This window comes from Lepidothrix coronata, unplaced genomic scaffold (assembly GCF_001604755.1).
Source record: "Lepidothrix coronata isolate B3197 unplaced genomic scaffold, Lepidothrix_coronata-1.0 Scaffold6, whole genome shotgun sequence".
In the NCBI taxonomy this organism is placed as follows: Eukaryota; Metazoa; Chordata; class Aves; order Passeriformes; family Pipridae; genus Lepidothrix; species Lepidothrix coronata.
This window is the reverse complement of record NW_016690186.1, coordinates 1-21,659: the sequence shown is the minus strand read 5'-3', so window position 1 is coordinate 21,659 and position 21,659 is coordinate 1. Positions and strand designations below refer to the sequence as shown.

At 41.8% G+C, this 21,659-nt stretch overlaps 1 protein-coding gene across 1 annotated transcript; it reads right to left on the bottom strand.

Annotated features, from left to right (window-relative positions):
* Nucleotides 1–24: 24 nt before the first annotated feature.
* On the bottom strand, nucleotides 25–20,129 carry PLAG1 (PLAG1 zinc finger). The gene is made up of 6 exons (XM_017832628.1): nucleotides 20,098–20,129; nucleotides 19,546–19,715; nucleotides 17,128–17,340; nucleotides 6,402–6,501; nucleotides 2,223–2,581; nucleotides 25–1,632 (listed from the first exon to the last, which is right to left on the bottom strand). Exons 5-6 carry the CDS (start codon nucleotides 2,462–2,464, stop codon nucleotides 369–371), a joined length of 1,506 nt encoding a protein of 501 aa, XP_017688117.1. The 5' UTR covers nucleotides 2,465–2,581; nucleotides 6,402–6,501; nucleotides 17,128–17,340; nucleotides 19,546–19,715; nucleotides 20,098–20,129; the 3' UTR covers nucleotides 25–368.
* Between the last annotated feature and the right edge of the window lie 1,530 nt (nucleotides 20,130–21,659).

Here is a 21,659-nt window from a genome sequence, read left to right as displayed (position 1 = left end):
ACATCAACAAAATGGAATAACTGGTATGGTTAAAAAACTTCTAAAAAAAGGGATGAGTGTTGAGAGTTTGCTTGGGATGACTTTCTACTGAACATTTTAAATGTGTAAATTGGCAGTGAATATGAAAACAATACAATGAGACTGGTTTAAAAAAAAAAAAAAACAAACCAAAAACCAAAGTAAACACAGCTGAGAATAAACACTTTCAAAACATTTTAGAAAAGTTAATTTAAATTTCTTACTGGCTTCATGAGATTGGTACTGTACAAAAGCAGAGAATTTATAATGTCTTATAGTAGGCACTAAGTTAAAAATGGTCACCTAAGGCATTTCTACAAATAGACAGTAACAAGCCAGCTTTGTACATCCTATTGGAAAGCTTGATGAAATCGTGGTAGGGTGGTGGTTGTGCTTAGACTGCTTGTGAAAGCTGCTGACAATGAGTGCAGAGACCCAAGACCTATACTATTGCTAGGATCTTGTGGATCCTGGGTTTGTGGTGGAAGTTGAGTCATAGAAGAATGTGCCTCTTCTTGCGTATAACTCATTCCGAGGTTTCCCACTGAAACAGAAGGAGTATAGGGAGGGCCATTTACAGGTATGAAGTTGAACAGCTGAGAAAAGTCCAATGATGGGGCGTTTAGAGGTTCACTAATAGGAACAGAGCCCTTGGAAAGGGAAACTTCCCCAGACCCATCATCTAGTGGCCCTACTTGTGGATCCAGCCCTAGTTTTGATGAAGATGCTTGAGAATCCTGGGATGAAGAAGGCATACCACTTTGCAACTCCATTAAGTAACTTTCAATTTCCCCTTTCAATGGCTGTTCTTTTTCAGGCATAGAAATTGCGTATGAGGTAGTACCGAGCGGATATTTCAATGATAGCTGGTGAGAAGGGTGGACAGACTCCATGTCTATTGGACAAGGCATTCCCAATGGTAACGATGTGGCAACCATTTGGTGTGCAGATGCAGAACTCTGCATGGACTGAATCTGAGTGTTGTAGAGATTTAATTGCAAAGTGTTTGTAAATGGCTTTGATGTCAGTTCACTGGAAGGTAAAGACATCACTGGAAGCAGCTCATCCTTAATAGGCACAGAAACATTGCAGGTAAAGGGATCTAGAAGGTCCATTGGCTCTGTTTTGACCTTCAGAAGTTCTTGGTTGTGACTTTTCTTCATGTGGCGTGTGAGGTGATCCTTCCGCCCAAATCTCTGTGCACAGTATTGACAGAGGAAGTCCTTTCTTCCAGTGTGCACTACCATGTGTCTGCGGACATCCTTTCGGGTGTAGAACCGACGATCACAGTGTTCACACTGGTGTTTTTTCTCCTTCACTCCACCCGATGACTTGCCTGCATGAGTTTTTAGGTGCTCCAGCAGCACTCCTGTGCTTTCAAAAGTCTGCAAACATACCTTACAGGTGAGGTCACCACTTGTTGCAGCATGCAAAGCCAGGTGACGTTTGAACCCAAGCTTGGTATTGTAGTTCTTTCCACATTCTTCACACTTAAAGGCCTCTTTGTTGGGATTGTGTGTATGTAGGTGATTCTTTAGGTGATCTTTTCGGTGAAACATTTTCTCACAATAATTACACTTGTGGGTTTTCTCAGGAGAATGAGTAGCCATATGCCTTTAAACACAGATATATTCTGTAAGTAATTATTTTGATCAAAAAACACGTGCTCATTTTTTAATGGCAGCTAAATACTACACTAAGGACTGCTTTGCAACAGAACCTTTTAACTGAAAGCATGACACTACAAAGACATTTTGACAAATTTAAATATAGCAAAACGCGAGCCATTTCTCTTAAATTGACACTTTAGTTTTGGTGGGTTTTAGCTACTTGTAACAGGGGTATATGGGCAAGTATGAAAGTACTCGTGTAAAAGTCCATAGCCAAAGAACTTTCAGTCCATACTCTTTTTCTTGTGACAATTCCTTACACAAAGGAAAATTCTACGCTCATTAAAAACAAAACAAAACAAAACAAAAACAAACAGAAAACAAAAGCAGAAAACAAATTAAGAAACAAAATCAAAGACATTAGCTTGCAAACTTAGGTAATTTAGAATTCTAGAAACAATCCAATGGCTACTTTAATTAACACATCCTCTCTGCAATCAGCTGAAGGCGTACAGAAATATATACTTTTACACGGCTTAACACGGCCAACATAAAATAGATAATATAATCTGAAAGATAAATAGAGTTTAATACCTTAGTAATTTGTACTTAGAAACAAAGGCCTTGGTGCAGTCTTGTTGTGTGCACTTGTAGGGCCTCTCTCCTGTGTGAGAGTATGAGTGAACCTTTAATTTCTCAACACTGTTAAAGGCCTTGTCACACAGTTGGCAAGGAAAGTTTTTTCTTGGTTTGGTTTCACCACGCTTACGTTTCCCTGAAGGGACTTTCTGGGTATCTCTTACTTCTGACAAATCACCAGGAATGACAGTGGCCATCGCAGCCTAAACCAGGCCTTCTTGTTGGACACTTGGGAATTGCCCAACTCCACTAAATGATTTAGCTTTAGATGGCTTCTCAAGTTTCATGTGGTCGTAAAAGAAAGCAAAAGGGGACTGGAAAAAAAAAATAAGAAACAACTAGTTTGTAACTAAACTTAGATTTTGAAGTTTACTTGCTATGTGATGCTTCTGAATAAAACTTAAAAATAAAATTAGGTTCAGCTGGTCTAATGTAATACCTGCAGGTTTCTTTATACTATTTGCTGCAACTCTTAAAACGCATTGCTCAGGATGAACAGATCCACATATGCCCTGAAATCACACCTCACCTTTCCCTCAAACACTGATGGAGAACAGCAAAGTTTCTGTCAGATTAAGGGAGGCATGAGGCAAAGAACCTACCTACCCAGGCACCTTTTGGCAGCTTCGGATTTCAAAGGAATAACAGCCGCGCCTGTGGTGTTTACACAGACATCCGCACGCAGGCACACACCCATGCACGCAGCTATCAAAGTGAAAATCTGTAAGCCTCAAAATATTTGAAAACCTGCACAAAACACAGCAGTACCCATGCTGACAGTATGGGGGACCAAGCTTGTGTTCTCCCTCAGGCATACCTCCCCCCTATGATCACTGACATCTATGCACCCACTCTAGCAAAATGCACGCATTGCCAATGATGGCTAATGCCAGGTGAAATTCTCCTGTTAACTTGCCCTCTGCAAACAGACTTGATGTATTGACAACAGAAATCCCATGGGTTAGAGATAGATTATCAGCCAGCACTGGAGACCCCCACCCTCCTCATGCTATCCTGCGAGACATGAGGGCTCTAAGTGTTCTGACTCAGGCCAGCTCAGGATGGAAGCTCCTAGTCCTGCCCCTGTGGCATGGCAAACTGTGAACTAAATCAGAGGTTTTCAGTGTCAGGAGGTGTATGACGTGACCTTCGTGTCTGACTTGTGGGTAAACAGCTTTAAATTCATCATCTGGTATCATATAGTGGCAACTGGGCACCTGCCATCACAGGGCACTCAACAGCCCTCCTTTGTCAGCGGTGGCTGACAGCTTTTCCCCATCATCGGAGCACAACTGCTACTACAGATACCAAACCCCAGTGCTACCAGTTGTGGTAAGGGTGGAGCGCGAGGTCTGCAGCAGCAGGGGCAAGGAGGACAGCAGGAGGACAGCACTCAACGCAAGCGTTTGGCAGGGTTGGAAAGCCCCAAAATTTGGCCTCTCTCCCTCAAAAGTGCCACCACCCACCCCCTGGCCCCGGTGTCAGGGCTGACAGCTGCTGTCCACTCTGGTCTCTGCCGGGGCAGCTGCACGAGAAGTGGCCGGGCTGGGTGGCACCAGGGCCAGGCCGCAGCCGGGCCAGGGCTCGGCAGCCAGGCACCGCCACAGCCCCCAGCAGCAGGGCTGGGGAAGCCGCAGCTGCTGGGACAGGTGGAGCTGGGCAGCTGGGAGCTGGGCAGGCACCATCAGGCTGCAGCTGCTCCAGCCCAGCGCCACCTCCCTGAAAAACAAACCGGGCTCTTCCCTGCTGGCAGCAAGGGAGGATGGATAGCTGGGAGGGAGCCTGGGCCTGGCTTAGCTGTCCTCTCCATTGCTGAGGCTCAGCAGAGATGGAGGGAGTCAATTGCCCAAGAGGGGAGTGGAGAGCAGCGCCCAGTTGCACAGGACAAAACTACAGAGTCGTTGCAAAAGCCCCAGCGTGGTCCTGGAAGAAAGCGAGAAGGAAGGAGAGCCTGTGTTTTCCTCAATGCATGCCAGGACAGGAAGGCTGAGGGAGCAGGGAGAGGGAGAAGGGGATGTGCCTCTTTAATGTCTGCATTTTATGAAATCTTCAGACTGAGATCTCCACTGGAAATGTGTATACAGACTATGTCTTTATCTATGCCTTTTCCTCCCACCTCCCTGTAACTTTTCCCTTGTCTTTAGAAGGAGAGAAGTACCGGCACACCAAGATGAAAATCTGCTTCCTTTCAACCCTGAAGTCCTTGAATGACAGGTTAAACTATGCTACCTTGTTTAAGCAAGTAGTTTTGTAAAACCACCTTTAATCCCTCAAATTTTATAAGGAAACACTAACCTCTTTAAAGATACCCAGTGACAGAAAAGGTGTTTCTTTATGGACTCTTATGATTTCAGACTTGTCTTGGACTCATTCCCACTCATGGGACGAAGTCTGGAGACATCAGTTCCATGAGTGGGAACATGCACAGGTCTTCAAAGTATCAGCTTAATTTTATTTTCTGTCTCATAATCAACTATCTAGTTCATAACTGAAAAAGTGAAACATTGTTTGGAGACTTGGCAGCAATAATTTTCTTCAATAAAAGTAAATGAAGATCAGTTGCAAAATACTTCAATAAAGCCACCAATGAAATCAAAAGGAGGGTCTGATTCACATCAAAGTTGTGATATATTTGTGGACTGAAAGATACTTTTTTTTTCAATATAAGCTTTAATTAGAATCTGGTAATAAAATTAATTTTGCTTTTCTGTTAACAAACACACTGGTCTTTAACACACATTGGCCTGAATGTAGAATGAAATTTTGTTTTAGCCTAATCTCTCCTGACCTATGAAATTCAGGAGGGAGAAAAAAATTCAACTCGATCTCCACTCACACAGGCTTTTTTTATACCATGCAGGCACCTGTATGAGACCCACCACACAGAGCCAGCACAGCAGCCATGCCCTCACTGCATAGCTAGGGCACTTATAGCCTCAAGAGGGTTAAGAAGGCACTCTGGCTTCTTTTGCCTCCCTGCCAAATCCACACGGAGCCTGAGATAGGGCAGTCAGCACTTGCATCAAAGGGCAAGGCAACTGCCTCCACAGGCTGCTGCAGGGGAGCATGGCTACTTTGACCATGCCGGGTCCAGAACTCAGCAGCAAGTGGACTCTGTGCCCAGCCAGTGACAAGGGAAGCAGGCACAGCAGGCAAGATACAGGCAGGGAGGATGAGCTGCTGCAGGGAGGGACAGTGGTCAGAACCAGGATGGGGCTGTGGGGCTAGGGAGGCACAGGGAATCCTGCACAGGGGTTGGAAATATCTAAGGACATGTGGATAGGGGTGAGCTGGTAATGCTGAGGGCTGGTAAGGAGGAACTTAACGTGCATCAAGCTGGGGAGATGCAGGATACTAGGCCACGCAGAAGGGTGATCTGCAGGGTCTGTTGAGAGGTCAAAAGCAGTGTTTGTTGTGGAACAGCATATTAAGCTTAACTGTTAAAATTAACAACTGACAACTTCTCACTTCTTTTCTTAATGCAAAGATCACACCTCAGGCTGGAGGCCATTCTATATTCAGGCCAATATAACATTTTGTTTTCTTCTCCAAAACTTCAGGTAATCTAGCTGCTGTACCAGAAGTAAGTCAGAACATTCACAGGGATGAAGAATTTGGGTTTTGTTCCTCTATGATCAAAACTAATTAAGCTGACTTTGAACTGTGTATAAGTGTCCTTAAAAATGCATCATTAGAACAAATATAGTGTGGATCCAATCTTTGACAACGACAGCGTTTTATTAAAAACCACGTACGCACTATTATCTCAGTACCATTTCTCAACAGTTGAAGCAATTAAAAACTTTAGTATTGATCTCTGAATAGCAAATAACCATTTTTTTTTGGTGTGGATATACAGACTGAGCAATGGAGATAAAACTTTAAAAAACACTGATCCTCAAATATTAAATTTTTCAAAGACCAGCTGAAAGAATTTTATGAGTAATATTGCCTGTTTGTGCCTCAACACATCACTTAAAATCCCCATTCTTACTGGTGCTTTCACAACTGCAGGATGAATGATTATATGCAGTATCAAATAACAAACACATTACACAAAAGCTCATATATAATACTATTTTTAAATAAGCATATACTTAAAGCAGATTAAAGCAGCCTCTGTTCAATGCACACCTGATGTTTGCCCACTAAAGTCCTCAGATTTTGCTCTTAACCAGTTCCGCTGACTCTTCTTGGAGGAAACCAGAATCCAGTACTTCCCATTTTTACTGGTCTGAAAAACAAAAGGAAGAACGGACTAGACTCCAGCGAAACCAGTATGTTCATAAAGGCTGGGATGTGACAAGACCAGGAATTGGAAAGAATCGGAAAGGAAAAGTTAAAAGGGATAGATCCAACCCATGCACAGAACATTATATACTGTTAATTATAAACTGTAGGAATCATTCTCGCATTATCAGTAGCAATTATGCACTTCAATTTGCAGTATACTTACATAATTTCAACTAACGCTATGCTGGACAGTGACACATAAAGAGATAAAATTAGACAAAAGCAAAGGAGTTGTTGTCATGAAGTTAAAACAAAACAAAAATAATCCACAGACCACAAATAATTTAGAAGTAAGAGCAAAAACCATAAAATGCTGGGCCCAGACTTGAGTTTCTTACTCAGAAAGGACTGAGTAAGAGAAGATTCTGGATTAGGCCCAACTTTACTAGAACCTAATGCCTTCATTCTGCTTAATTATACAGGAAATAGCAGCTTAAAATGTGACCTGCAAAGGAAAATAAAATTAATTTAAAAAATAATAATAAAACCTCTTAATGATGTACATGCTACAGGTAAATCCCAATAGAGGGCAAGTCTAGGTATGCCTGAGCAAACCAAGAGGGCTTTTCTGGAATTTCCCTTACATCTCCCTTTTTCCCTGCCACCATAATTTTGTAAATTTGCAGCAGGTCTTCCTTTTCTTCCTAGAAGGCCTCCTGAATGACACAGGTATACACGTTCAGTGCCTCATTGTAATGGGGAGGTTTATCCTGTCCAGCTCTTCCAGATATATAAGGGCGAAGCCCTATACAGTGCACATACCCCACGTGGCATAGCAGGCTGAAGTTATTTGGCAGGAGCCCCAGAGTAATGTAACAATTCCCCACAGACAAGCCTTTTTCCCTTCTTGCTTCCCATTCATTCCAGAAAGCATTCTTCCTTTTGATACCAAGTTCAGCTTCGCACAGCCCCAGCCTCCTCTGTTGGTAAGAATGAACATGAGCAAACAGGCGTCCTTGAACACCTATTAATGTCAAAAGGGCTTCAGAGCAGCTGACTGAAGCTCTCTGAGAGCCAAGGAGCATTTATCCAGGGCTTTGTACACACAGGTAAGAGGCAGAAACAGCTCCAGGACCCAAAGAAAAAGTGGAAGTTCTGTTTTCAACTAATAAGCACAACCCTCACCTCCTCTTTTGGGAGTCCCCAAATCACCTTGTTTAAGGGAGAAAATGCTGACCCCCTCTCTCAGCAAGACCCTTATAAATCAGTTCCCCTGCAGTGCCTATCTCAACATCTTCCACTATCGCAGCAGAAAGGAAGAGCTTCATTCCCCAGATGTTTCTGCTAATGTAGTTCACAATAAGGAGACAATATTTAAGACAGCCACATAAATGTAATGCACTAAGTTCTCATGAAGAACATAATACAAATACGCTATTTGTATTTACAGATTATTTCCTATTCAGGGAAAAAAACACAACAAAAAACCCGAAGAAATCCTATCTAAAATATTATAAAGCCCTCTCAACAGCATTTAACATTTTCTCTTAAATGCTTATAGTCCTCAATGTTCACCATACATCTAAAGTTACTCTAGCAAAAAGCACAGGCTCTCAGAAACAGGCCACTAGAGGCATGGAAAGACTACTGAATCAGGGGAAACCAAAGCAATTGGAACAAATAAATAAGCAAGATAAACACCAGATGTAGCAAAAATGCTGAAGAGAATGAAGGAGGACAGTCAGGTGCTCTTATTTATTACCTTACAAATACAGCAAAATCACAATGCAGAGGATCCAGATGAGAGCACTGCTATACCTACATTACCTGGGATCTCAACTTCTACAAGACCATTAGTAGGTAAAGAGCTTAACAACATACACATAAAAGGGGATAAATTTGTATGAATAATGAAAACATTTACTACATTTGACAGGATTAAGTGAAAAGATAAAATAACATAATTCCTATGCTTTGCAGCAATAAATATGCTATTGGAGAAAAGATCTTTCCTTAAGCACGGAATACAAAAGCTGTCCATGATAATGCCCATTTTTAGACCATCTTTCTCAGAAGCTTTTGGTGTTAGAAAATCTCTGAGGCAAAATACTGGACAAAGATGTACGATTCTCCTTGTAACTGCTTAGAGTCATATTGTTCTAAGCTTCTTCCAGTATCTGTGAGGCACTAATTTTGCTAACTTTCCAAACACCCAGATAATTCCAGGTTAGACAATATTTGAATTTCTACCATATAAGGAGTGAAAACAAAAAGCCCCAAAACCCTAATAAAGAAGATAGATCATATAAAATATAAATATAAAATAATTTATTCTTTTTAATAATAAAAAGTAACCTTTTTTTCAAAATTCACAGGTGGTATTTAAGAACCTGAGAAAATAGCTGCACTTGAAAATATTTTAAAACATTTGATATCTCAGCTAAAAGGATAATGAAGACATTACACAAATATAATCAATAAGCCTCCTCCTAACTTGCATATCATACATAAGAGTGTTCAAGCACAGCAAAGGAAAGCAAGTTTCATGGTTATTTTCTTTCAAAATAAAAGAGCAATAATGAGAACACAGTACTGAGAATGCAGTACCTGTCATTTTGCCTTTTATATAAAACAGCAAATCTAGTTTCAATTCCTGAAATCGATCAGTTTTAAACCAGAGGAAGGATCCTAGAAACATTAGAGTCATAATAATGGTAGAACTCAATAAGGATTTAATAGTATTACAGAGTCATCCCAGGGTTTAAAAATTTCTTTAGGAAACAAAAAGAAAAGCAGTTACTTACCCTATGAAAACTGTGATTCTTTAAGAAGTGCTGTCCGCACAGATCCCAGGTGAGCACGTACTCACATGGACAGGATCAAGTCCTCTGAAGACATTATGTCCATCCAGGCAGTGGTGTAAGGCTAAGGACTCCCCAGCAGTGCCACACACACCATCGCACCCCCCAACGCCCTCTGCAGCAGTGGCAGCTCCCACTCTGCTCTTCACTCACACCATGGGGCAAAAGCCAATCACAGACACCACTGCCATCACTGTGCTGCCTCAGGAAGTGGCAACCTCCCTCTTCTGTGGCTGCTGTAGTCCTGTGCTCCCATCTCAGGGGGTCAGGTGCTGATGGGAATTGAGCTGGCAAGGTTTGTTGTGGCTGATGAAAGGTCACAGGAGAGAAACATGTGGGCAAAAGTTGATATCCTAGTTGGAAGTGCGGTGAGAGGTTTGGAAAGCTGAAACACAGACTGGCATTCTGGTTTAGGAAGAAGGATGAACAAATGCAGCCCAAGGCAGCAAGGAGTTGCTGCTGTTCAGGGTAGTAATGGAGCAAACAAAGCTCAGGATGCTCCAGTCTAACCTCGCTCAGGTTTGCCAACAGTAAAGAGTCATTTCAGAGTGAAGGACAAGTGAGGCACTTGTGGTGCCTCTATTGCAAATGTACCTGGAAGAGCCACCATTACTGTAGCGTAAGTAATTTTCCTCTTTTCTGTATCAGGTGACTAATAGTCTAAAGAGTACTGACTAGCAGTCACCTGACCATAAAAAGTACTGACAGACGACACCTGCTCTGTCTGAGCAGTCGGGGATAGCTGGGGGAGCTGAGTTGGTGAAAGAGTCAGCAAGAGACAGCTGATTTAGCCACTTACTGTGGCTCAGAAAAGCCAAAGTGACAGACAGCACCTCCATTTACAGAGTGGCAGACTCTGGAACACGTTGCCCAGAGAAGTCAGATGCCCCATCCCTGGGAGTGTTCAAGACCAGGTTGGATGGGGCTTTGAGCAACTAGTGGTCTAGTGGAAGGTGTCCCTGCCTGTGGCATGAAAATTGGAATTAGACGATCTTCAACGTCCCTTCCAACCCAAACCAATCTATGATTCCAACTACAAATCTCATCATGTCTGCCCCCTCAGTCAGGGCTGTTAAAATGGCACAAATGTCTCCAGAGCTCCTGAAGATGAAGGAATCTAACCTGCTCAGGAAACTGAAGAAGGAACATCATTTAGCCTCCTCTGGCTTTCCTTGTGCTGTGGACTTACACACAAGACTCTCACTAGGCAGTTCCACTCGTGGAGATGCAGATTTAATCCTCCTTCCTTCAGACACCTCAGCTGATAAAGCTGTTGAAAGGGGTTGAGGGCATAAGTGGCAAAGTGCCTGCACTGCTCCAGGACAGCATGCTGGGACCTGCAGCCCTGCAAGGCTCAGACGCCCTCCCTGGATCAACAAGGATCAACGTGCCTATTGCACACTTGTACAGACCTCAGAGAGAGAGCAGAAGGTCTGACTGGCTTTGTAGAAAAATACTAGACTTTTTGCAGCAGAAGCTTCACCTCAGAGTAGCTGCAGTTAGCAGAAGATCTAGTTGCCAATCCGTGAGTTTCAGAGGTCCCTCTTACAGAGAATTAACTTTCAGTAAGGGAAGATCTCAAATGGAGAAGCTGATCCTACCAATGGAAACAGTCAAACAGGTAAGAAAAATTTACACTTAATTGGCAGAGATGTTGAAGCATTGATAACTTCAGGGGTGCCTTTCTCCATGTAGAATTTAAATCAGTCTTCTGGCTGATGCAGGGGTCTACATCACTGTTTTTGCATGGCAGGCCATTTGAACAGCATGTCACTCTTTAAAGGAGGCAGCCAGGGAAACCTGCTCACCTTTGTCCATGTTTAGAAGAAGAATCCTATCTTTGGTAGGAAGGTGCTGATCCTCCCCTACTTGTTCTTGTCTGGATGGGCCTGGAGAGGGAAGGGGGCAACAAAAGGAGGTGTCCCTCTGTGGCCTGAGTTCTCCTACATCTGTAAGCTCAAGCTGAGACATTGATGCTAGAGGACAGGAAGGAAGAAGAGTGGGCATTGCTGGGGTGAGGAAACCAGAAGGTGGGTTTGATCACAAAGTCTCCCTAGGCCAGGACGGGCTCACACCTACACTTTCACAAAGTGAAATTTAATTTTCCACCTGTTTTATTGTGTAATTTGGAAGAGATCTGAACAGCAAGCACCATGTACCGACGTGTTTCTACCCTAATCAATGAAGATGCCTGGCATTACTGTCTATAAACACGGCACTGCCAAATGGCAGGAGGGACAGATCTTACCCCCAGAGCCCCCTGCCCCTTTTGTATGGCAGGCAGGGAGGGGGAGAGAGCTGGCAGGTACTCTACCTGACAGCAGCTGGGAATCAGCCAGGGGTTTACAGCTCCTCTCAGAAGCTGACAGAGAGATGTGAAAAGACAAAGGGGTCCAACACTGAGGCCCCAGGGGGATAAGATGTTACGGAGAGGTGGGTGATGCCACTTGGCCTTCTGCATTTTGAGACAACAGTTATTGTAAATAACCACTCAAAGATGTAGGCAGTGGCCCTACTGTACAGCAGTGTTTCATGTAAGAACAGATAGGTAGCTGTTTGGTTTTTTAAATACATACAAGGTTGTATTTATCTTATCTTGAACTTCACAACTTCTTATAGCAGGCAGCTGAATTCAGAGAAATTCTGTTCCATGAATTCAAGCTCTAGCCTACAGCATAGAGGGGTGGCTGAGGAAGCGTGGTAGGACAGCAGTGAGAGCATGCACAGGCTGCAGAAAGACACAACCAAATCCAAGCATGCATCAGGAGAACTGCCTGTGAAAGGTGCTGCAGGAAAATGAAATGATGTGGGCAAAACAGTGAAAATATCTCTCCAGTGATCTTAGGTATAAACATAAGAATGACTTAGAGATAATAACACATAAGACTTCACCCCTCAGGGAAACAGCCTAACATCTAGAAAACAATGAAATCACATAAGCACTGAAACTAAAACCAGGCAATCTTTGTACTCTACACATCACTAATAACTACTGTGTGCAGAGCGATGATTATGCTGCAAAGAATATTATATAGAAGGTAGAAAAATACAAGATCCATCAATACAAAATTTTAATTAAGTCTTTGTTGTTTGTTTTTTTTTAAAACATCCACAAAACAGAGAAACCTACTGAAATTGCATAATGTTGAGCAGGAAAAAAATCACAATCCTTTCAAATTAGTCTGAAAATTGGGTAGCAATGGAAACAAATGCATAAAATCATTAAACCCATTTCTTTTCTTGTGAGCAGTATATACACAGATTCCACTAGGAAACGTCTGTTAAATATACATATCTTTTATTAATTAATAAAGTAAGCACTTGGAGGAAAAAATACACTAGGTTCCTGTGAGACAGCAACTATCATACAAAAACAGGTTTTTCTATAGATTTGACTATTAAGTTCAACATGTTTTTTTTCATGATCATAAGACCATGCAATTCTTGAAATCTGTACTACAGTCATGAAATTTGGACAACCAGCTTTTTAATTTTAGAAAGTAACTAATTCTTATAATAGAATCTTACATTAGAAAGAGCATTACATAACTTTTTCTTCATAATATAGAAGAAAAATTCTATCATGCCTGCCTTTTTTTTTTCCTGTTAATTTTCTGGAAAAGTAGAATGTGAACTTACCAGTGTTTATTTTAGCATGACCTAATAGTCTGTAATTTAAAGGAAAAAAAATCACAATACCATCTAGCATCTCTTTGTGGGCTTTCTATGTTTCAGATTACTTAGGTCCACTTTAAATCTTGAGAGCTCAGTTTTGGTTACTAAATGTTCCAAAGGATTCCTGGTTAAATACTAAATTGAAGGAAACAAGAGCTGTCTAGAGTTAACCCATCTGATGATTGTGGTTTTATGGGCTTTTTAAGAATCTCTATGGTACTGCACTGATGTTTTTCTAAAAGCTTTGGAGAGGCTGTGATAAAATAACATTATTATTGTAAATACTGTTAGAATTTTTTAAAACCTGCAAAAGTGTTCTCATGTGCTTTGGAATGACATCACGATCCCCACCCCTTCTCAAGAATAATCTGCATCCATTTTTAAAGTGATGATGCTTCCGTGAAAACAAACTTTGGTTACTATTTAATCTGCATATAGGACCATGTCATTTTTATAGGAAAGCCTAGTCAAAGGCAAATCCTATAGATGTACATGTAAGCACAAACACACAACCTCAAGGTGTATATGAGATTATACACCAATATGATCAGGAATTAATTGATGTTTGTAAGTAACAATATTGTCCTTTGTCACAAGACACCTTAAGTGAGACTGGACGTGCAGGCTACATTAGCGGTACATCTCGGCCAGTATTCCATCTTCAGTAATAGCCAAAAGTTCAGAAGAGGTCACAGATGTGTGACAATTCTCACTGACACTCTTCTGACCACCAACTACTTTGATGTCAGGAACTTCCTGAACCATATGTTATTTCTGTTAGTTTAGCAACTTTCAGCACATCACCCTTCCAAGCAATAGTCCATGCTTCCCCTGGAAACCGTATCAGTTTATAATATCTACTGCATATATTTGACAAGTTATCCCACAGGTCTCTCCACTACTGATGTCATGGAGAACCTCTTCTTTTTGAAGGCTCTGAATCTGCCTTTCCTCCTGTGTATGCTTTTGTTTTGAAAGGAAGTTGTCTTCATCTTCCTTCTCTGCAGATCTCCACGATATTGCTCTCAAGTCATTCTTATCCTAGACCAAAGTCCTAGTTTACAGAAATGTTCTTAAATGGAAGCCACTCCATCTAGCTCATCATCCTTGCCAACCTTCTCTAAGCCTCTTCTAGTTTTAATAAACCTTTGAAAGCTCCAGAAGTACACACAGCACTCAGAAGGCAACTGGACCATACACTCTCATAATGACATTCTCAAATTTATTCTGAATTTCTTTACTCTGACATTTGAGTTGTGTTTTGGTGACCAATGAGCTCATGATCTCATAGGATCCCCAATCACAATCCCCAAATCTTACTCCTCAATGGTAATACCCAGCTCAAACTCATAACCTAATATATAATTGGGATTGTTCTGCCTAGTTATCCTTCTCAGTTATCCTCATTTACCTACATTGAATTTTATCACCCATTTTGTTACACAAACATCCTCAGCACTTTAACATCCTTCCATCGTTCTCCACAATGAACCTGAACACTTTAGCATGTACCATTTAAACAACATAATTAGGTTGCAGAGCACACAGAGGATATGAAGTTCCAAGTTTTGCTTTTTGAGACAGTCACCTAACTCAAATTGTAATTCAAGATGTTTTTAACAGTTTCAGCTATCAGTCAGGTAAATGGTTCTGGTGCTCTAGTCCCGCTAGCTAACACAAGCTCAAATAAGAGGGGCAAGGCAGTGGCTGAAAAAAAAACACAATACCACACAGAAGCTGCAAGGACCGTACTAGGACAAGGCCTTTCATGGGAGATAACTTTCTTCATGACGTTACACTAGATGGTTGGGAACAAAAAGACAACTCGTGAAGGACAGAAATAAAGTGACTGAGAGACAGTCACTGGGGAGGGTAGTCTCCCCAGTACATACACTGCATCCTGGCTGTAGGTGGTAGCTATGCAGTAGTCCAAACCCTGCAGCAGAAGTCCAGCCCTGCCCTGAGTCCCACTGCCTGAACAGCATTGCCTGGGTGCAATAGCTGCGACAGGGTTTAGCAGTGCTTTTTTCATAACCTCTGATTTTCATATTATTTATTGGAGCTATTAAAATTAAAATGCTGATTCTGGTTGCCCTGTTTCCTCTTCACCTTATCCCAGCCCTCAGAAAAAGGCAAGAAGTAAGAAAGAGTGGCCAATTTCCAAGCAGCCCCTAACTTCCACTACAGCCTAGAGTCAAGGAACTGCTGTTCTATGTGAAAAGAAAATACTTCATAGATTATTGTAGATTTATAGTGAATAGAAAGAGCCACATTTAGCCATGACTGCTTTTGCTACTGCTACAGCTGTGATGCTGGATGATTGTATCAATGACCTGATGAGCTAAAACACAAAAGCCTTAGGGAGGGATAACTGAAGATGCAGAATATTTAGGATAACAACAAAGCAAATCCCTCTTCAAAGCTATAATCAATGAGACTTTCTGAAGCTGCACAGCAGAGACAAGGAATGTATTTCTGACTCTTGTTCATGCACCAGCTTTGTCTACACAGTGGTATAAATATACACCTAAAAGTCACTAGAGTGACTTCACAGAGTCCCTCACGCCATTTTGCTATGAGAACATCCTTGTGAATGAGGTAAGTGCGTAGCTCTGCATTTGTTCCCATCTCCCATTCAGTATGTTGAACATTCTGCTCCAGAGCACTGTGATGTGCTACGCATGTCATTTTGGGATGCACATTTGAATCTGTAAGAATTCTGATATTGATGCCAGATTAGAGAACAGCTAAAAGCAGTCATGCATAACTTATGCATAACTACATGACTGAACACAGCAGAGGGAGATAAGTCAGACAGTTAGTATCCAGAATAGTCATCTGGATTACAATATTTGGATTCAGGTGACCAGCAGCAACTACTGGATCAGTTTTAGGCAGCAAAGCCAGAACCTGCTAGAAGTCCACGCAGATTCTGCCCTGGAGCTGCACCAATGTAAAACCATTTTGGGCACTCCTGTCAGCCTGATGAAATGTCATAACTGTGGTCACCAAACAACTCTAGTATTAAATCACAAGGTAATCACCTCATTACTGGCAGGGCAACACATCCAGGAAGGTTGATAGTAGCACACGGGGGTTTCTGAATGTCATGTCAAGTCACAGCAATAGGGTTCCCTGTTCCCACAGGTTATGAAACACATACCTGTTGCACTACTCTATCCCAGCTCCATCTCCCAAATGTACAGGCTTAAGACTTTGTCAACACACTGTCATATTTCTACACATCTTGCTGGACACAGTTTACCACATTAAGCATTCACCAATACTAATAATGCATGATCTACGACAAAAGACCCATGTCCTGAAAAGTAATTTTTATTCTCCACAGACACCAGGACACTTATGAGCCCTCCTCTTTTTTTTAAAGCAACTTAGTAGACTCTGCTTCCCTGATTTTCAATCCTACATTAGGTAATGGGAGAAAAACACATGCAAGATGTTGCCTTAAACAGCTGCAGACTGCCAGTGCGACAGGCTTCCAGAAAGGTGGAAGGAAGATGGTGACAAAAAAGATGGAACAAAAATAGTCTTATGATGTATGGTATGCATCAACGTTTCATGCACGTTATGGGAAGAAATCCTGGAGGGCAGATGGAAACATGAAACGGAAACGCTTTTGTGAATCCTGTAGAATGTGTTCCTCTAAAAGTGCTCTCCAACAAGACGCTTGAGCTCCTTTCACGCTGTGGGAAAGTAGCTGGAGGCTAGCAAAAAATTTGCAATCAAAAAGATATGTTTAGTTTAATTTTATTTTTAAAAAGTTGTGAGGAGATGAGTTTTACAATAGTCATGTGTTCCATTTATTTTTCAGACGGGTGTTTAGTAAAATTGATTTATTTACTGATTTAGCTGACAGTGAATTTTTTCAATGAAAAATAATGACCTTAAAAACAAAGCAGGTCATGCACAGAGTGCTCCTCTAGATGATGTACACAAGAATCAGAAGAGTCAGGAAGCACTTCAGTTCAACTGACATAGTGGTCTCAATATGGAACATCTTCTATGTTTTGCAGGGTGTTGGAGACAAAATGCTTGAACCGTGTTTTGTTACAACTGTTTATGTTTAGCACCTTTGTATTGCCTGTTTCTTGTCCCCTTCCAGAAATGCATAATCCATCACAATCTTCTGGGTATTCTCCAGGAAACCCTCCTTTCACCACTCTGCCTTTGCTGAGCTGACAATTTCAAGGTTCAGATCCACCTTTCATTTATCTTCAGAAATCTGATGGCTATCTTTTAGCTACTAATTCCCCTCTTCATATGGGCTGCAGCTTTTTTATGTGCTAAGAGAAATCAGAAAAAAAATAAAGATGTTACTAGTCAACCCACTCATTACAAACTCTATTTTAATACTGCTAACTAGTTTCTTCCCTCATGACCACATTCAGATTCTTTTCTCCCAACTTTTCTTTTCACCGTGTGCCCTTCAAAACTGCAGGATGCCTTCCAAATTACTTCCACATATTACATATGCTGTTGTAGGTTTTTCTGGGACACACATAATGGGGTAAGTTGGTTGCTATTGTTTCAAAAATTGAAATGTCAGACACTGTTGGATAGGCATTTGAGTATGAAGGGTTCTGCTTTTAGTTTTTTGTTTTGGTTTGGTTTGGTTTTTTAAGAAAAAACTAGTAGGCATTACATATTTAATTGCATACACACGCAACTAGCTGTCCTTATCCTAGAGGATATTACTCCCTAGAAAATTCCTGGGAGACTTAAGGATCTCATTTATAAAGACAACAGGCAAACTTGTGATAATGCACTGCAAGGTTACCTATTGACAAGCTCATCCAGCAGTGCTAGCAGAGCATTTCTTTAAAGGGAAAAGAAACCCCAACAACCCAACACCTCCTTTACCTGCACTTTTTGCATCAAACCTCCCTCCCACACACTTTTTCATGCTTTTTATGGCTTCTAAAAATTACACAAAGCTAAGAAAATTCTGTACACATTGTTAGATCTACACAAGCTCACTCTACTAAATAAAAGTTTTAGAACAGCAACACAATTCAAAATTCTTTGTGTACTTCACCCTGAGTGAAGATTGAGCACACTAATGAAACTCCATGACAGCACAGCTTTATACTTGAGACTGCATTAAGATGTATAAACACTCTGAGCATGACTAAGGTCTGGAGCAGGGGGGCAGCATAACCAAAGCTGGAGAAGGCTGTGATTAGTGAGGAGGAAATGAGAGGAGATCAAATCAGCTGCGAAAGGAGGCAGAAAAGTGCAACTCATGTTTGGGACTTGGCACAGCAAAGAAATATATCATTAAAGCTTTAAAGTAAGACTGATGAGAAGATGACATTTCAGTGAGGGGAACAAGAGCAAAGAAAAAAAAATGCAAAGGCATCAAAAAGTGTGATCAAGAGCTCTTGTATTTGTAGAGTCGGGTATTGGAGAAACTGAAGGATGTCACCTGGGCAGGGGTGTAGGCAGTGGCAGGAAGAAACACAGTCCCATGTAACAACACCCACTCTCTATGTCTGTGCATGCCTCCGTACACATGGTTCCCTCCAGCCTTCAAACTATTTCCCCTTGCACCTACATGAGGAGCAGAGCTCCAGGGAGCGTGGACGTGAGCCATGCCATGGCTTCAGCTCAGCTAACACAGGCAGCTCCTTGCTGTGTCTAGCTGGGCTGGGCTGCTTCATGCCTTCCCCACAGCCCCAGGGACACCCCAAAGGCAGGGAGCGAGCAGTGTGCTCCATGGTGACATCAGGGTCACCACTCTCCTCCTGGAGATTTCCAGCCAGGGTTTCCAAATAGGGCAAGACAGGTACGGGACAGAGTTGCAAAGATCTGGACAGTGAAAACAACTGATTTGGGCAGAGAAGATAACTTGATGCTATTCCTCATGGAATGGGTCTTTTAAATTGAGGGTAGAGAGCGCAGAGAATGAGGGGAAGGAGAAGACATGGAGGTACCAGGGAGCTGACAGTGTAAAGTTTCCAAAAAGTCCTTCAGTACAGCTGGACTGATATGCAGGCAAGGTTAGCTGAGCAAAGACCAGGGATAGGGGTAGGGGATACTAACAGTAAAAGCTGATACTCTGGGTGAGAGAGTAAGAGAAATGACAGGATGGAGGGACAGTAGCTGGAGTGCAGAAGTTTGGAGGTGGCCAGCGATGCACACAGTGCATCTGTGTGGATGAGGAGCCCACAGAAAATAAATAAAACAGAAGTCTGATCTAAGTGTGAGAACAGCTAAGTTAAATGTCCAGGGAAAGTCTGCTACCTGAGCGGTAGAGCTCCACTCCAGAAAAAGTAGTTTAAACCCTCCTGTCAAGTTACTGTGTGTTATAGATTAGGAAATCAGGGGAATTTTTCTTCCCCTGCCTCACTCCAAGGAAAAAACGGGGTGGGGGGTGGGGGGTGGGGAGGGAGGTTATTAGTGTTACAAAAGATGTAGCCTGCCTAGGTTAATGGCCCATTTGGAGAGACTAATCTATAACACTGTACAACTGGGCATGCAATACTTACCAGATTAGTTTCCTCCTCCGGCCTCTGCAGGATCCTGTAGCCGTTTCTTGGGTATTGTTCACAGCTGATGAAACACAAAGCTTTGCAGCAGGCCCAGGCCCAGACAGACACTATGGCACGGGTGAGGTTATTGACCTTTTCTTGCCGGGTTTTTACCCAGTTACCTCAGGCTGTGGCATTGTGCACCATCCGAGAGAAAAAAAATACATTGCTGGTGGATTTGGTGGCAATGTCACTTGCAAAACCACAGCCCAGAGCATGTATGAAGGCACTGATCAAGAATCCTGTTGTGTCTCTTTGTCTTCTGCTACATCTTTTGTGGTCCCTTCTGCTGATTCATCCCCAAGGCCAGGTCCAGGTGTGCTTTCTCTCTTTCACTTATGTGGGGAGTGACCTGTACCTGTCTATCCCATAACAATTCATATCTGAGTAGGGTCAGTCATATATGAACTGGAGGCCACCCAGAGCCTTGGCAGACTCTTCAAAACTAATTGATTATTCCAAGCAACTTGCTTGCAACCTCCACCACAAAGAGCAGCCACTCTTGCCTACCTGTCAAAATGTGTGGAGCATCCCCTCAGGATGATCCTGGAGTAAAGAAGGACATGGGTAGTGAGCCAAGTAGGAATACAAACTCCAAATACAAACTCCAGTATATTATAAGCAATTAACCCAAAGAAACCTTAAAGTGGAAACTAACACACCACAACAAGCATTTACTAAAGTAAGTAGTCCTTCGTGATGCAACACTGAGAATTAAGTTCAGTATGGACACATGATGCTGTAAAGGATCTGAAGTGTGTTCAAAGTAACATCCTACTGTGGACTAAGCCATAGTACATTGGTTTTACTAATTATTTCCCAGTAATCATCAGCCTAGACATTCTTTCTCACTTCATCTATTTTAAAGTTCACAAAGGGACAATTCTACCTATCGTTTGCTTGAGTGAATCCTATGTTTCCATACTTCGAAAAACAAAATAGAAGTAAAGAACAAAAAGTGAAGTTAATTTTGCATGCAGTTTCTGTTTGTTAGGGAGAATCTCTTTTTCAACATACAGAAAGAATATCATGCATAATGTAAAGAAAAAAAATTCCCCACAATAGGTTATTCCTTATCCTCTACCTTTAAGAGACTACTGCAGTAGATAATACAAACTGGTTTGTAGTAACTGTTTTCAAGTAGATCATCTCTAAGCCACTAAGATACCAAAAGAATGGGTCAGATGGGTATATATATTTCAAATCTGCTAAGTCCTGGTCCCATCTCTCTCACATACCCCTCTGCAATTTTGAGCAAAAGCAGCTCACATCTAAGGCATATCAACATACACGTTTTTATCAACTTCCAGACTTTACTTAAAAAAAGAAACAAAACTACTTAACCAAACCCAGCCTACCTCTCTGTCAAGTCTGCCCTCCTCTTGCAACCTGACCCAACCACCCCTAGTTTCTAGAGTGCAGCCCTAGCCACTCTGGTCTTGCAGAGCCTCCACTGGCCACGAGCAGTTGCAGAGCCACACTCCTGCCTCCAAGGCTTCACTGCTCTAATGGCAAAACCTGAGGAATCACTTCAGATCCTTGGTGAAAAAGCCTGTAGGTCACTGTGCACCACGAATCAAGTGTTGGAGCTTTCTGTTAGATACACAGGCTGTTCATTATTTACAAAGGCCTGGATGTTAAGAAGACACCACTACAAACAGGAGCAGTATTTATTTACAGATATCATTAGCAATTTACAAGAAAATATAATAAATGGGTCACACAGGAACAGTTGAAGCACTGGATCTTAACTTCAGTATTGCATCAAATGCTGTAAGAGAGCGACAGATCACTAACGCCAAGTTAGTAATTTTCAGTAAGTTCTCATGGAATTTTTTCCTTCTAAATAATCAAAACAATTGGTCATTGGTCCTTATAAGGAAAAATGCCATACCAAACAGAATTTCATAAAATACAGCTGTTTTAACTTTACGGTTCCTTCCATCTGCAGCACCTGAATTTTGGGGTTGCATTTTTATGATTGATTGTTTGGGTTTTTTTTTTCTTAACAAGATAACAAGATAAAACTATTGACATTATTGGCAGTAGAATTAACTTGTTCGTATGGTTTC